Source organism: Phaethon aethereus (genome assembly GCF_964289735.1).
Source record: "Phaethon aethereus genome assembly, chromosome: 20".
Lineage (NCBI taxonomy): Eukaryota > Metazoa > Chordata > Aves > Phaethontiformes > Phaethontidae > Phaethon > Phaethon aethereus.
Window position 1 is genome coordinate 5,986,743 of NC_138596.1, and position 14,963 is coordinate 6,001,705.

The 14,963-nt window shown below is 65.9% G+C and overlaps 1 protein-coding gene across 1 annotated transcript; it reads right to left on the minus strand.

Moving 5' to 3' along the window:
- Positions 1-210: 210 nt before the first annotated feature.
- Positions 211-5,774, minus strand: CERCAM (cerebral endothelial cell adhesion molecule; the record flags this gene model as incomplete). The annotated part of the gene is made up of 12 exons (XM_082008947.1): positions 5,239-5,774; positions 3,738-3,848; positions 3,417-3,534; positions 3,203-3,337; positions 2,911-3,115; positions 2,719-2,838; positions 2,491-2,567; positions 2,201-2,307; positions 1,965-2,097; positions 1,660-1,787; positions 1,380-1,583; positions 211-445 (listed from the first exon to the last, which is right to left on the minus strand). The coding sequence occupies exons 1-12, from the start codon at positions 5,418-5,420 to the stop codon at positions 211-213; spliced, it is 1,755 nt and encodes a 584-aa protein (XP_081865073.1). The 5' UTR covers positions 5,421-5,774.
- Positions 5,775-14,963: the final 9,189 nt, after the last annotated feature.

Below are 14,963 nucleotides of genomic sequence, written 5' to 3' on the forward strand. Positions count from 1 at the left end.
CCCACACGGGACACCTGCATCCCAATGCCCAAGACCTCGACTCCATTTCCCAATGCTTTGAGTCCGATGGGGAGAGCTGCTGCACCACAGTGAAGAGAAAGCAGGTGGATGGCACGCATCCGAGCACGGTGCTTGCAGGGAGTTGCTTCCCAGCCATTCTGTCCCCCGTCCCTGTCCCCACGCGTGTGGGTTCTATGGCCTCACTCACCCTCAGAGCTCGTCACGGGCAGTGGAGCGGAGGTGGCCGGTGCTGCCCCGCGAGTCCCTCAGGGTCTTCTGTGAGCCAGCCCAGTCTGTCTTCTTGGTATCGTCGTCCCAGATGGTGGAGGTCTCGGTGTCACTCAGCCAGTTGCTGTCCCCGGCGTAGTGGGTGGGATAAACCAGGAGGGGGTGAGCCGAAAACACCAGCAGGTCCCGGGGGACAAAGTGTCTCTTGTAATCCTCGCTGGAAAAAGCAGAGCCGACCCGGGAGGAGAAATTGCCTTACAGAGCACGGCCAGATGGAGAAAAAAGGGCTGGGAAAGCTGTACCAACAACCCAGGGAAGGCACTGCGTGGGGCAGGTGGTGGGGGTCCGGGGAAGGCAGCGGAGCTGGGGGACTGCCCCATGCTGCGGCTGCCTGCAGAGCCCGGCTGGAGAAGGACGGGACCCATCTCTCCCCACCAGCCTCAGTGGCATGGGGCAGGTCCCGGCGCAGAGGGGGTCTCCAGCCCAGCGTCCCGCCAGCCCAGCTGCGGGCCAGGGCTGTCTGACAGCGTTATCCCGGCGAGCACGGGACCCCCAGCTGCTCCTGGTCACATCCAGAGCGCTCATCTGCCCCTCCGTCCACCTCCAGCCTCCCTTTTACAACCCTAATCCCTCTATTTCACCATCCTGCTCGCTGGCTTCCCCACCTGCTCTCCCCCGGGACACCCAGCCACCGGCGCTTGCCCACCCCCCGAGTTGCCCCCCCACTTCCCCGACACAGCCTTGTTGCCGACCCCCCCCAGGGAGAGGGGCAGGGAAGTGCCCGACATTGGGCTGAGACCCACAACCAGGGGCAGGGCTCTACACAGACCCCCAGCGCCAGCATACAGGGGGCTGCTACCCCTCACCATGGGGCCAAGGCCCCCATGAGGGGCCAGCACCGAGCCCCAGCGCCGTCCCCGCCGCCTTTCCCCCACCCCGCGCTGGCAAAGGGCCATTTTCCAGCGGCCGGCGGCCAGGCAGCGGCTGGTGGGGAATGAGCTCATGCTACAGATGTTTTCCTCCAGCATGAGTAATGCCGGGGTGGGGGGGGAACGGGGTGGGAAGGTGACGGTGGAGAAGAAACACATGCTCTCTGGCCGGTACGGCCACGCCGCTCCACCAGCACCCCTCCTGCACCCCCGGCTCCTTACTTGGGGTGCTTGTCGTACATGATGGGCAGGAACTCGTCCACCGGCAGCATTTTGGAGAGGGGCTCGGCGGCCAGCAGCTTCTGGGCCCCGCGGCAGGAGATGGCGTAGGCCAGCGTCCAGTACGAGTAGCCGGCCACCACCAGGTTTCGCACGCCTTCCACGGGCGCCTCGTCCTCCGCATTCACCTGCTTCCTCCCCAGGTAGCTGCGGGGCGGCCGGCGAGCCATGAGAGTCGGCCCCGAGGACCCCCAGCCCGCATCCCCCCGGCCCCAGCACCTACATGAGGTCCCAGTCCCGCTGTGCCTGCTCCAGCTCCTCCATCAGCTGCCGCAGCCGTGCCGGGAAGGCGGCCTCAAAGCGCACGTCGTCCTCGAAGACCACCGACCGCTCCAGCCCCCGGGATACAATCTGCAGGGAGGGGACAAAGGTGCAAACCCATCCCAGCACTGCGCTGGCCCTACTGGGCTATACTGGGTCCAGTCACCTTGCAGGACACCCCTCTTCCCAGGTCCTCCAGAGACCTGGTGATGCTCACGGGGTCCCTGCACCGTGCTGGCGGCCCTTAGAGACCCCGCGGCCCCGTACCTCCTTCCAGACGTTGTAGTGGCTGAGGAAGCAGCCGACCTCGCCCTTGGTGAGCGTGCGGCCGGAGAACGGGTCGTAGTACCCAGGGAGCAGGTCCACCCCCAGCACCTTGATGTCACTGCTGTTGAGGGTGCTGCAAGGTGAGGGGCTGCATCGGTGAGGCGGCCCCCCCAGCCACCCCCCGTTCCCTCCCCAGGGTGGGCCGGCAGAGTGGGGACGCGTCCCCCGATGGTCACCTCCCATCCACAGCGTCCACCACACGTGGGGCAATCTCCAGCTCCCGCAGGGACGCCAGCATCCGCTGGCGCCGGTCCGGTCTCCGCACAAGGTTGATGAGGAAGACCTGGGGAGGAAGGGGGGAGCCCCGCCGGGGGGGCATGTTGTCACAGGGTGGGACACAGCCTGCCTGGCCACTGCAGGATGGGGGACAGGGTGCTTGGCCAAAGCCCGTGGCGAGCTTTGCTGTGGACAGATGCAGCCAGAGGGACGGACAGCGGGGACATGGGGGGGTCTGTTGGGGACTTACTTCATCAAAGCCCATTTTTGTGAGCAGCTTGGGGAGGAGGGAAATGTGCCTGGAGCGCTGCATGGGTGGGCCATCCACTGCGGAGAGAGGGGGCACCCCTTTGGTGGAGCCCAGACCCTCCTGGCCAGGAACCGGGGCCGACAGCCCTGCCCCGGGGACCAGCACTGAGTCCCCATCACCCCTGGCGTGGGGGACACCTCCGGGACCCCACCGCCCGTGGGCGCTCACCCATGGCCTCCAGCGTGAGATGCACAAAGTTGGCATGTTCGTCCTCCAGCGTCTGGTGGGCCTTCACGGGGACGTTGATGTAGCCGAAGCGCTGCTGGTTGCACACATGGACCTCCGCACCTGCGGGGTGGGACGGGTGAGCACTGCAGCCCCCCCAGCCCCCCCACCTCCCCGGCCCCCCACCACCCTCACCCGCTGCCTGGCAGGAGTAGGCGAAGACGATGATATCGTCGAAGGCCCAGGTGTAGTTGGGATGGGGGGGGTAGAAAGCCAACCGCGACGTCTCCTCCTTCCGCAGGTCAATCAGGAAGGTGGCGTAGACCATGGGGACGGAGAAGCAGCCCACCCGCTGCCGGTTCTTGGTGGGGAAGTAGTCGGCCGTCCGGCGGTAGTACCCCTGCAGCACACCGGCATGATGCCTCCATGGTGGGGGGCTCTTCCGCCATGGGGGGGTCCCCTTCCCCGGGGCTCTCCAGGGACATACCTGGGGCGTGATGCCACACCAGAAGTTGGAATAGAAGGTCTGTGAGTCCAGCATGGGAGCGACCACCGACTTGTTCTGTGCCATGAGAAACTTGAGGGTCTGGTTGTTGGTCAGGATGCTGTCGGTGTCCACAAACTGGGGGAACGGCACAGGTCCTGGAGGTGTGGGGACGCCCACCTTGGCCCCCACCCCACCGGTGCTCCATGTCCCTTACCAAGATGTAGTCTGCCCGCTGCTCCCGGGCGTAGGCGAGAGCCTCCTGCTTCAGCCTCATCAGGTTTTCGTAGCGTTTGTCACTCCAGTGCTTGGGCCCGAGCTCATCGGGGTAGGAGCTGGGCGGGGGGAGGCAGGGGTTAACCCCGCTCGCTGGGAACGCACAAACTCGGTGCACGCCGCTGTGTGCCAGCCGGCTGAGTCACCCCAGCTCTGCCTCGCCGCCGGCTCCTCCTGGCAGCGTCCCCAGCCAGGGAGTGGGGTGCTGCTCCGGGAGCCCCTCACAGCCCACGCCGGCCCCCCAGCTCTCCCCCAGCCTCACCTGGGCTCCTCCTGCGCCTTCCAGGCCACCGAGTGATAGTCCTTCCCCACCGCCCCCAGCCACTCCCGCAGCATCGCCGTCGTGTTGTCCGAGTTGTGGTCTGTCGCGCACCTGGGGTGGGGGGACGGCAACCTCTGGGGTCCCCTCCAAGGGACAAGCACGGCCCCCTCCCCACACTAGAAACGCTCCTGGGGCCAAGCAGCTGAGCCAGCTAGGGACTCGCCTGGGAACGTAACATGTCATTTGAAGGAACCGAGGCTGCGCTGGCAGGAGGGGGAACGCAAACGGGTAATTTCTTTCCTGGTGCCGCCGGCGGCCAGGCTGTCCCACAACTCCCACCCCTCCTCACCTCCCCACAGCACCCCTGTGCACCCCACGGCTCCGGCAGCCAGAGGAAAGGGGCAGCAAAAATACCCTTCCCCAAACCTTCCCCTGCCACGCACAGCCGCCATCCCCAGCTCTCCCACCCGACCTCACAACAACGTTCACGGGAACCCCAGCACAGACGGAGCTGAGCCCCACGTTGCACTGGGGCAACCCCAAGTCCCCACACTTCCCAGCACCTTCGACCTGTCAAAAAGCCCCGAGCTGTCCCCCCAGGCATCGGTGTCACCGGGACCCCTGGGACGCAGGGGAGAAGGCAGAACCTGTGCACCCCCAGCTCCCAGCTCCGCAAGCGGCTGCTCTTGAAGCACCCCACAGGACCCTGCAGCTGGGGACTCCCGGGGGCTGCGGCGGGCGAAGAGGAGGGCCCCCCGCTCCTCCCACCCCAGCACTGCTGCCCCTGCGAGGACCCCCCCGCCAGCCCCCACCTCGGCCCCCCGCAAAAGCAGCTGCAGAAAAGTTTCCAACGAGCTGAGGCGAGAGACAGTGGCGGCAGCGGAGTGAGGAAGAGGAGGGATGGGGGGCTCCTCTCTCAGCCATCGCCTCCAGCATGGTAAAAGAGGGGCTTGGGGGGTGTCTTTGGGGAAGGGGGGGCTGGGGCCGAGCCCTGCAGGGAGGGGGAAGGCAGCGTCTGTCCCTGATGATGCAGAATCCCCCCGAGCCCAGGGCTCCCCTCCCTCACCAGCCCCACATCTTCAGGGAGGAGAAAGGTGGGGGTTCTGCCCCCGCTCTGTGGGGCAGCGCCCAGCCCCTCCCGGGTCCTTGCTGGGTCCCACACCCGGTGTAGAACCACCCCCCACCCTTTGGGGCTGGGGTGGGCTGTTACCACCAGAGTCCCTCTTCCTCCCGGGGGTCCCCATCCCCCCAGAGTCCCCACTCCCCCGGCTCCCTGCTCCCTCCACCCAGGCCCCCGTTACTCCAAGATCACCCCGAGTCCGCCCATTCTCCCCAGCTCCCCATTCCCCTCCCTCCAACTGGCCTTTGGGAACTCACTACCCCCGGCTCCCCCTTCCCCACATAACCCCCTCTATCCCCGGTTCCCCGGGGTCCCCATTCTCCCACAGCCCCCCGCAGCCCTGCTACTCCCCACTCCCCCCGGGGGTCCCGGCTCCCTCACCACAGGGCGATGCTCCCCGCGGGATAGTCCAGGCGCTCCAGGGCTCCCAGGCAGTGCGGCAGCGAGTGCTGCGCGTTCCGGGCCAGGAGGGCGAGCACCACCCGGGGGGGTGCCGGCCCGGTGCCGGTGCCGGTGCCGATGCCGATGCCCAGCAGCAGGAGCAGGGCGCAGAGCGGCCCCATGGCGGCGGCGGCGGCGGGGAAGGGGCGGGCTGAGACCCGCCGGGCTCAGCGCACCCCCCGCCCCCGGCCCGGCCCCGCAGCCGCTGCGAGCCCCGGGGGCGGGTTTGGGTTGGGTTTACTTAAAATAAAGCCGATATCGGTAAACAGCCCCGCACAGCCCACGGCCGGGGGGCGGGAGGCCCGGGGACAACCCCCGGTACCCCCTCCCCGAGGATGCTCCTGGGTACCCCCGTGCGCCCCCCGCCCCCGCTCGGGGTCGGGTCCCCAACGGTGCCCGGCGCGGCGTGGGTGGGTGCTAAGGAAGCAGGTGGGTGGGCAAGTGGCCTGGGGGCCCTCATGGCTGGGGGTCATGGCCAGGAGGGCTTGTGGCTGGGAGGGCTTGTGTCCAGGGTGAGTCATGGCCAGGGGGGCTTATGGCCGGGGGGCTCATGGCTCTCCCCCATCACAGACCAAGGAAGCCCGTTCCACCGAGCCACGTCCCACGCAGGCTGCCCGCCATGGCTGCCTGTCTGCAGCCCCCCAGGCCTGTCTGACACATCTGGTGGCCACGGGCAGCCCCTGGGCCACTGGCCAAACCCGCCGGTTAACCAGCCGGTCAGTACGGCCGTCAGCTCCCAGCGCAGGCCGCGGGGAGGTCACGTCCTGAGGGGGCAGCAGCTGCCATGGCACCGGGGCCCTGGCGAGGGGCCGCGGCCACGCGTGGCCAAACCGGCACCCACCGGCGGCGGGGCCAGGGCCCGGCGGGGAGCTCTCGCGGCTCCCCACGTCCCCCCGCTCCCGGAGGGCTCCGGAAAGGCTTTGGGAGGGCGCAGCAAGGGGGCGGGGGGAACAATGCGGCAGCACCCGAAAGAAGCAGCAGAGGGGGCGGGGGGGCCGGGGGAGCGGCCGGGGAGGAAAAGCTCCATTCGCAGCCCGAGCCCGGACCGGGTTTGGGTGCTGGGCACTGCCGAGGAGCCGCGGGAGGGGGCAGGACCCCAGGAGCCAAGCACAGCCGGACCCCACCCGTGTCCGCACCCCACCCGCCTGTGCAGCCCCTCCGAGAGGGCTGGGCGGGGGCAGCCCCTCTCTTCCCCTCCGCTGGAGCCGCCGAGCGCGGCCCCGCCGCCCGGTAAGGGGTTAAGCCGAGGGAAGGGCGGCGGAGCAGGGGGGATGCCCGCGGAGCCCACGGCTGGCGCCGTCCCGCGGGGACACCCGCCCGCCGGCCCCGCCCGCCGCAGCCCGGCCCCGCGCTCGGCCGCTGCCGCCACCTCCCGGCACGGCGGCACGGCCCAGGCTCCCCGGAGCCGGCCCCGATCCCCGCCCTGCACCCCTCCATCCCCCTACCCCTCCATCCCCACATCCCTCCTTCCCCCCATCCCCTCATCCCTCCATCCCCTCATCCCTCCATCACCTCTCTTCCTCATCTCTGCATCCCTCTGTCCCCACATCCCTGCATTCCTGCATCCCTGCATCCCTTTATCCCTGCATCCCTCCATCCCCACACCCCTTCCCTTCTTCATCCCTGCACCCCTTCCCGCCTACATCCCTGCATGCCCCTGTCCCCACATCCCTGCACCCCTCCGTCCCTGCATCCTCTCCCGGGGGGCACAGACCCTGCCCTCAGCGCCTGGGAAGGGCAGGGAGGGATTTCAGTGCCGGATATAACAGGATTTCGAGAGGCCTGGATCCCAGAGAGGCCAGGCAGGGCAGTTCCCAGCCTGCAGACTGGGATGAAACCCCGCAGAGCCCCAACACCCCACACCACACTGGGGCCGGGGGTACCTGAGCCTGGGTGTGGGGCCGGGGGTGCCTGAGCCTGGGTGTGCCCTGGCCGGGGCTGGGGCCAGCCCTGGGACGCTGCTCTGTGACCAAGAGCAACACCGGGACACTGCCGGTGATTTTTCCCCAGCAAAGCTGCCGCTGTGTGCTCAGCCCCTGCTGTCCCCCGCCCCAGGGACGAGCACCCCCGGCCTGGCGCGGTTTGGCTGTCACACACAGCCCCGGCTCTGCTGTCCCAGCCCAGCCTGCACCGACGCTCCCCGGGCTGTGGACTCGGGGACGGGAGATGGAGAGACTGCCCCGTCCGCAGCTCTACCACCCCCGGGACCGGCAGAGGAAAGGGGTGCCAGCACCATGCCCTGATGTGGGGAAACTGAGGCACTGGCCAAGGTGACGTGCAGCACACGGATGGGCCGGGACTGGCAGAGGGACAAAACGTCCCGTGCCTGCCCTTGCAAGCGCAGCCGGGGTCAGAATTGCCTTTGCAGCCAGCTCTGCAGCCTGCCTTGTCCCCGCAGCCCGGCTGTCGCAGGGCTCACGACGGACCCTCGGAGCCCGCTGTGGGCCGGGCAACACCTTACAAGTGGCTTTGACCATGCAATAATATAAAAAATACCCATAAATGAGCTCGGGGAGAAGACGGAAATGGAGGTTACCTGCCAGGGCACCCACTGTGTGGTCCTCGGGGTGACAACCCACCCGGCTCCGTGCTGCGGCTCAGCACCTCCATCCCCGCCACACTCCTAGCACAGAGCTGTGACAGCCCCCACGCCCCAGGAGCAGGACTGGCAGGTGGGGTGGCAGGTCCCCACGGGGCTCAGGGGGTCCCCACGGGGCTCAGGGGGTCCCCACGGGGTTCAGGACGTCCCCACGGCTCCACGCATCTGCAGCGGTACCTGTAACACAGAGCCGACATCAGGCCCGCAAGCATCCCACCCGGAAAAGCGCCTTCCCATCCCCGCGCTGCCAGGCGTTTCCAGCAGCCTGGTTTCTTTTCTTTTATTTTTTTTACAGGAAGAAGTTGCTTTTGGACCCAGGGCTGAGGCTTTTGGCCACTTCCTGCCTCTCTCCACCCCTTCCTTGAAATTTTCTAGGATTTTCAGCAAAGTCTTTGAAAAGCTCCAGGTTCTTCAAACATCGCATTTGTCTGCTTTAGGGGGCTCAGGTTTGGTTGCAGAAAACAAATATATAAAGATATATATATACATATTTATAAATGCAGAGATTCTGTGTGGATGTGCATGGCCGGGGGGTTGGTACAAGTGCTCCAGCCACCAAAAATTTTTTTAAACTTACTTCACAAGAAAAAGCATCCCGGGGGCCCAGCCAGCTGCCCAGGTCCGTGGTGCCCCCGGGTGCCCCCGGGTGCCCCTGGGTGTCCCCAAGGGTCCCCGGTCCCACACCATGATACCACCCGAGTGATGCCGTCCCCTCCAGACCACTGCCCCGACTGTCCAGCCTCATTACCCCAGCCCATTTCACAGATGGGGAAACTGAAGCACAGAGTCTGCACAGCCTCCCAGCAGCCGCCCAGCCAGCCAGGACCCCAGACGCAAGGGAGTGCCCATGATCCCACCATGCTCCCTGCCCCACCAGCCCCTCATCATGAGCTGTTCCAGCTGTTCCAGCTGTTTTGCAACCCTCCAGCTGTTGGGTAGCTCAGGAGGCCGGCATTCCTCTCCCAACAGGGTTTTCCTTCCAGGTCTCTGCTAAACCCATTGCATCCGCAGGCGCGGCTCCGCTTTCCTTCTCAGTCAGCTGCTCCCGCGGCAGGCAAAAACAACAGATCTTCCCACCCGGAAAAATCCAGGGGGATTTTGGCCACCCGGGGGGATTTTGGCCCACCCAAGAGATGCTCTGCCAGAGGAGCTGGAGGCCGGTGGGAGCAGCATCCCCATCCCGCCTGGTGGAGACAGGGAGACCCCTGACACCTTAAATGGGGCAGAGATGTGTCGCTGTCCCGGCGCCCGCTGGGCTGCGTCTCCCCCGCACCTCGGTGGGCTGCAAACATCGGGGAGAGAGAAGCCTCCCCCGGGGCCCCACGTCGTGCGCAGGGAGCTGGGGGCCGGGTGGGACGCTCTGCTCCACCTGCAAGTCACCACCACACTCGGAGCCACGTTCGAGCCACGCGGGAACGTCCCTCCCGGGTGGCGCAGCCGGCTCAGGCCCAAAATGGTCCCTTTTCTCCCCAGGCTGGACCACATCCACCAGCATCAGAGCCAGCGGTGCCCAGGGCCAGTGTCCCCCAGCTCTGGGTGTCAAAGGCGGCCCTGGGCACCCGTCAGCCCTGGGAGCGGGCAGCGGGACACCTCCCTCAGCAAGGGGAAACTGAGGCAGGAGGTCACCCCCAGGCTGCCCCGTCTCTGCCGGGCAGGGAGAAACCGGGCACCCTGCCGGGGCTTCACCCCCGGGACGATGGGGAGCTGCTCTCCGCCCCGCCCGCTGCGCCCTCTCGGAGGGACGGCAACAGAGGGGTACCCCGACGGGATGGGTGTCCCCCCCGACATGCTGACCCATGTGCTCCCGTCCCCTCCGTCCCCTCCCTCCTCTCCCCACCAGCCGGGCTCCCCGTCCCGACCCGGGGCAGCTGTGAGCGAAAACAAAGCTGTCCCTTCGGCACAATACCCTTCTGTCCCCCCCAGATGCTGACCGCTGGGGTGGGCAGCGGCCCGGAGGCGTCGAGGGGCCGTGCCAGGCCCCCGCTGGCAGGGGACAATATTGGCAGTGATGGAGAGTAGGTATTTCAAAAGGTTTTGTTTTCGGGCTGACCCGCCGAGCCGGCGTGACCCCGCAGCCCCCCACCCAGCCCTGCTCCTCCATCCCAATAGAAACCGGCCACATTCCTGACCTCGGGAGGGGGGGGGAAGTTTCAAACCTCCCCGGGAAGGAGACAATGGGGGTGTCAGGGCCGTGATTTAGGAGGGGGGGGCTCTTTCCATCACAAAGGCGAGACAAAGGCGCTCGGTGCTGGGAAAGGGGCTTCGCGGCAGCTCAGGAGCGGGGCCGTGGTATTGTGCCTGGCCAGCCGGCCTCGGCAGCAGGGCCCACCCGGTCCCCTTGGGTCCCACCGGGTGCCACCGGGTCCCCTTGGGTCCCACCAGACTCTCCATCCCAGCCCCTACCACAACCCTTCCCCACAGCCACTCTGGGGACCGGGGTCTGGTGGCTTCGTGGGTGTCACCGTCACCCATGGCAGCAGGGAGTGGGTCCCCCATCCCCACGTGGGACAGCTGGGGCACCCCCAGCTCCCCGCATCACCCCACGCCAGCGGGGCTGGCTGGGAACCGGCCTCTGCCGGGGCACTGCGGGCACCCCACGCACCGGGGCTTGGACCGGGGCCAGGGTCCCCCTGGGCAGCCGTCCCCTTCCAGGGGACACACGTACCCCCCCAGGCCCTGAGCTCCCCCCACATCAGCCCTCCCCGGGTGCTCAGGGCAGGGGTCCCGCTCTCCTCTCCTGGGGCCGAGGGCCGAGCGAGGGATGAGCAGCTCCTCTGTGTGTCGCTCAAAGGGGCTTTGTGCACCCCGGGGCCGCCGGCACCCAGCACCACCCGCCACCGCCGGCACGGGCACGGCGCCGGTGCCCACCCTGCCAGCACCTCGCAGCCTGTGCCCCCTCAAACCCTCCCTCTTTCCAAGTGCCCCCTGCCCCAACCCTCCTCCTCCATTCCTGGGGGGGGCTCAGCCCCAAACCGTGGTAGAAATCCCCCCCAAAAAGCCAGGAAACGGCTTAAGCAGACGCCCAACTTACAGTGTCCTCCGCTGCCGAGCTGAGCCCGTGTCTCCGGCCAGCGTCCTGGTGCCGAAGGGCTCGGAGCCTGCACGGAGAGGGGATTTTTTTACTGGAGAAATATTTTTCTCCCGGTGCTGAATGGCTGATCCGGAGGAAAAGCTGGAAACAAGTTCATTGGCTTTTCTCTCGCTCCCTCTCCTTGCCCTAATTTTTATTTTCCTGGCAGCCGGCAAGAGGAAGGGAGCTGCCAAGGTGATGCTTTTTTGGGAAGAGGGGAATTGCTGGTGAAAGAGGCATTCACCGCGCCGGGAGCCTGGGAAAGCCGAGAGCTGGGGGGCCGGCGGGAGGGCGGGAGGCTGATCACCGACCGCCGTGCCGAGGCTCACGGCCGTGCCGAGGCTGACCGCCGTGCCGAGGCTCACGGCCGTGCCGAGGCTGACCGCCGTGCCGAGGCTCATGGCGGAGCGGAGGCCGGCGGCAGGTGGAGGGGCGCCGGCAGGATGCACCAGAAAGCCAATGACATCATGTTGTGGGGTTTTTTTTGCAGGATGAAATGTAATTTGCAGACAACTTCCCTGGCTGCCGGCAAGCGCCGGGGCTCCGCGGCGAGGAGCAGGATGGGTCCCCTCAGGACACACAGGCCTCGCCGAGGGAGTGCAGGGCTGTACCGAGGCTTTATTTTCTCCCCTCTTTGGGTCAGAAAAACTACATTTTAGTTCCTAACTCACCAGTGCCATGCAAGGGGCTCTCTGCCACACAGAGAGCGGGTCTGACTGGCGGCTGAGCAGACCACAGCCCGGCACAGCCGGCGCCAGCGCCCCGTCGGGGACCCCCATCCCCATGGCGGGGCAGGATCCGTCCCCGGCTGCCCAACCCGGGATGGCTCCTTTCGCCTCTTCCCTCTTAATTTTGTTTAGAAACTTGTCAGGTTGGTACATAAAGGAGGTGGAAAGATCAATCCCGGCTTTTCATCAGTGTGGGAAAAAGTATTTCACTAATCCATATTTATTGGTGTAAGGAGCCGGGGGGGAGGGTGAGAGACCCTAATGGTCAGGAGCAAAGGACAGAAGGGACAGTTTAAGGCTGCCCTTTGCGGAGAGGTCACATGTCACCAAAATCTTTCGGTTGTCTCGGGATTGGTTACATTCTGTTCTCTTTTTTTCTATTGAGGTTGCCAAGCAACTGGCTAAGACCAGCCAAGATATTTTCTTTATTACAAGTGGAGCAGAAAGCAGCAAGGAGGAGAGAGATAAAAAAAAAAAAAAGGGGGGGGGGGGAGAGAAGAGAAGAAGTTTAGACAATTAACATTTATAGGATCACATAACTTCATTAACTTGGCTGAGATTTGGGAAAGAGACTTCAAAAAAAAGGTGGTGGTCGTGGAGCGTTAGGAATTAAAGCGAGTTAAAAGGCCAGCAGGTCCGGGGCTAAAACAATGCTGGAGCACCCGGAGCAGCGGCGGGGGCTTCCCTGCGATGGTTCGGGCTTCCCGAAGAGCCGGCCGGTGCCGGGCAATGGCTGCGACCCAGCGCAGGGGCCTTCAGCTGTTGCTGATGCTCTTTTTTTGTTTTCTTTTTTCTTTAAATGCTGGATTTCTTTTGATTTTCACACTCCCAGGAATTGGGTTTATTGCTAGTAGCGCTGGCAGGGAGGTGTGGGGAGCAGGGGAGCCCTTCAGAAGGAGGCACGTGGCCATGGCAGGAGCTGGGCATCACCCTGGCCCGGCTGTGGCATGGGGCAGGGGCCGTGGGGACATGGCTGTCCCCAGGCCCTGGGACACCTTGGTGCCTCTGCAGGGATGCGAAACCTCCTGGGCAATGAGGCTCCGTGGGCGAGCAGCCCCCCGTCGCAGATCCCTGCCTCCTTGGTCCCTGCTCAGGGCTCAGGCCTGACACCATCCCTGGGCTGTCCCCTGGCCCCGCCGCGGGCAGGGGGCATTGCTGGGGGCTGGGGACAGGGACTGGGGTCACCCCACAGCCCCGTGGGGTCGGGCTGCTCCGAGCATCCTTGGGGCCGCGGGAGTTTCTCTCCCAGGACGAACAGATCCCTCTCTCCACGAGGCCAGACCCCGTGCAAGAACATGGGAGGAGGTGAGGAGGGGCAGGGATGCCCCCGCGACCCACTCCAGCCCCCCCTCCTGCACCCCAGCCCCCCTTGGCTCTGCCCAGGGACCCCAACTTCCTGGTGACACCCAGGGTGGTGGCAGGCAGCGATGGGGTGAAGGCGGGGGCCAGCCCCACACCCTTCCCCGCAGCTGCGGGCACCCTCGGCAGGTCGGGGCTGGGGGGTCCCCGGGCGGGGGGGGCAGGCGATGCCCCCCGCTCCCCCAGCCGGAGCCCGCAGCTGCCGGCCTGGCAAGTCGGTAATATTCATCAGGGGAAAACAATGAGCATTATTTATCCCCAGCACTTTCCCTGCCGGGGGGGGGGCCGGGGGGGGTGCAGGTGACCCCATACCCCACGGAGGACACGGGCAGTGCCACCCCCGCAGCAGCAGGACCGGAGGGGGGTCCCCAAGGGGGACCGGGAGACTGGGAGGGGACCCCGGCCCCAGCCCTGCCCGGCGGCTCGGGGCGGGGGGAGCCCCCCAACCCCGAGCGGCGCCAACCCCGGCCGTCCTCGGGGCCGGGCGCCGGGACCCCGAGGCAGGGCGCACCCCGGGCCCCGCGCACCGGGCGGGGGGCGCCGCGCCGGGCCGGGGCTGGGGTTTGGGAGCTGTGTCTTTAAGAGATGGCTGGCTCCAGGTTGCAGCTGCTGTTTCTGTGCTATAGAGACAGTGGAGATTCATTACTCCTAAAACACAATGGGCATTTATCACCCCGTGGTGTTATTCAAATCCAGTACCAATTGAAGGTCATCCCCATTCTTTTCTCGCCGGCTCTGCAACACATTTATTGTTGTGCCGTTCAACTAAAAGCCCTGCCCGGCCCCGGCGCAGCCCGCAGAGCCCCGGTGTGCGCATCCCTCCCGGGCGGATTTGGGACCCTCCCGGGTGGATCCGGCGTGGAGGACGAGGGGCAGAGCCGGGGCGGCGCGGCTCGGGGCCGGCGGCAGGTGCGACCGGAGCTCCGCCGTCGTGCCCCGCCGTCGTGCCCCGCCGAGCCACGGGGGCCGCCCGCTCCGCCCCCGCGGGACGCACTTTCCGCGCCCCGTGGAAACTCGGAGCCCCGCGGGGCGGAGGGCGGCGCGGGCAGCCGGGGGTCCGCCGCTCGCCCGTCCTCAGCCCTGCCCCGGGGGACCCCACGGCCACCGGCACCGGCAGCGGCCCCGGCGGGGAGAAGCGCCGGCAGCGGGCCGGGATTTTCCCTGGCTGGAGAGGGGGGATTTGTTCCCAACTTCGCGGCAGTCGGTCGGTGAGAAGGGGCCGGGGCAGAAGCCTGGATTTTTTTCTCTTGTTCTTTTCTTTTTATTATTATTATTCATATTTTTTTCTCCCTCCACCTGGGCATTTATACATTTTGGCGATTTCTCAAAGTGCCCGAATTTTAAGGGCGATCCGCTTGGAATTGGTTCATTCTCCAGGGCAGAAGTGGCAGCGGCTGCAGCGCGGGGCCGGGGGTCTGTGCCCGCAGCCCCGCCGAGCCCCGCGGCACTGAGCCCCCGCTCCACCGGGGCTGCTCTAGCAGGGATGGATCGCCGGTTTTCGTTTTCTGGCTTCCCCCCCCCTTTTTTTTTTTTTTTGCTTCATGTTGGTTTAATTTTTGTCTCTATTTTTTGTTTTTAATTTTTTAATACGGGCTGCTTTTTAAAAATTATTATTTATTTTTTTCGGACGGGTAAGAAACGAGTTGATAAAATTAAACCTCTCCTGGTGCCATTAAATCGAAACCGGGATGCGAAGCGCCGCGGCTGCGCTTGAAACTTGTTGGGGCCGGAGAAGCGGCTCCGCGGGGCCGGGAAACGGGAACGGGAATGAACGGGGAGCGGCGGGCGGCCCGCCCGGTGCCCGTGTGTCCTTCTTTTCCAGGCTGCAGCCGGATTCCCCTTTGGAAGATACCTCCAGCCCGGGACGGGAATCTCCGCTCCTGATTGTCCAAACGCAATTCTTGTGCGA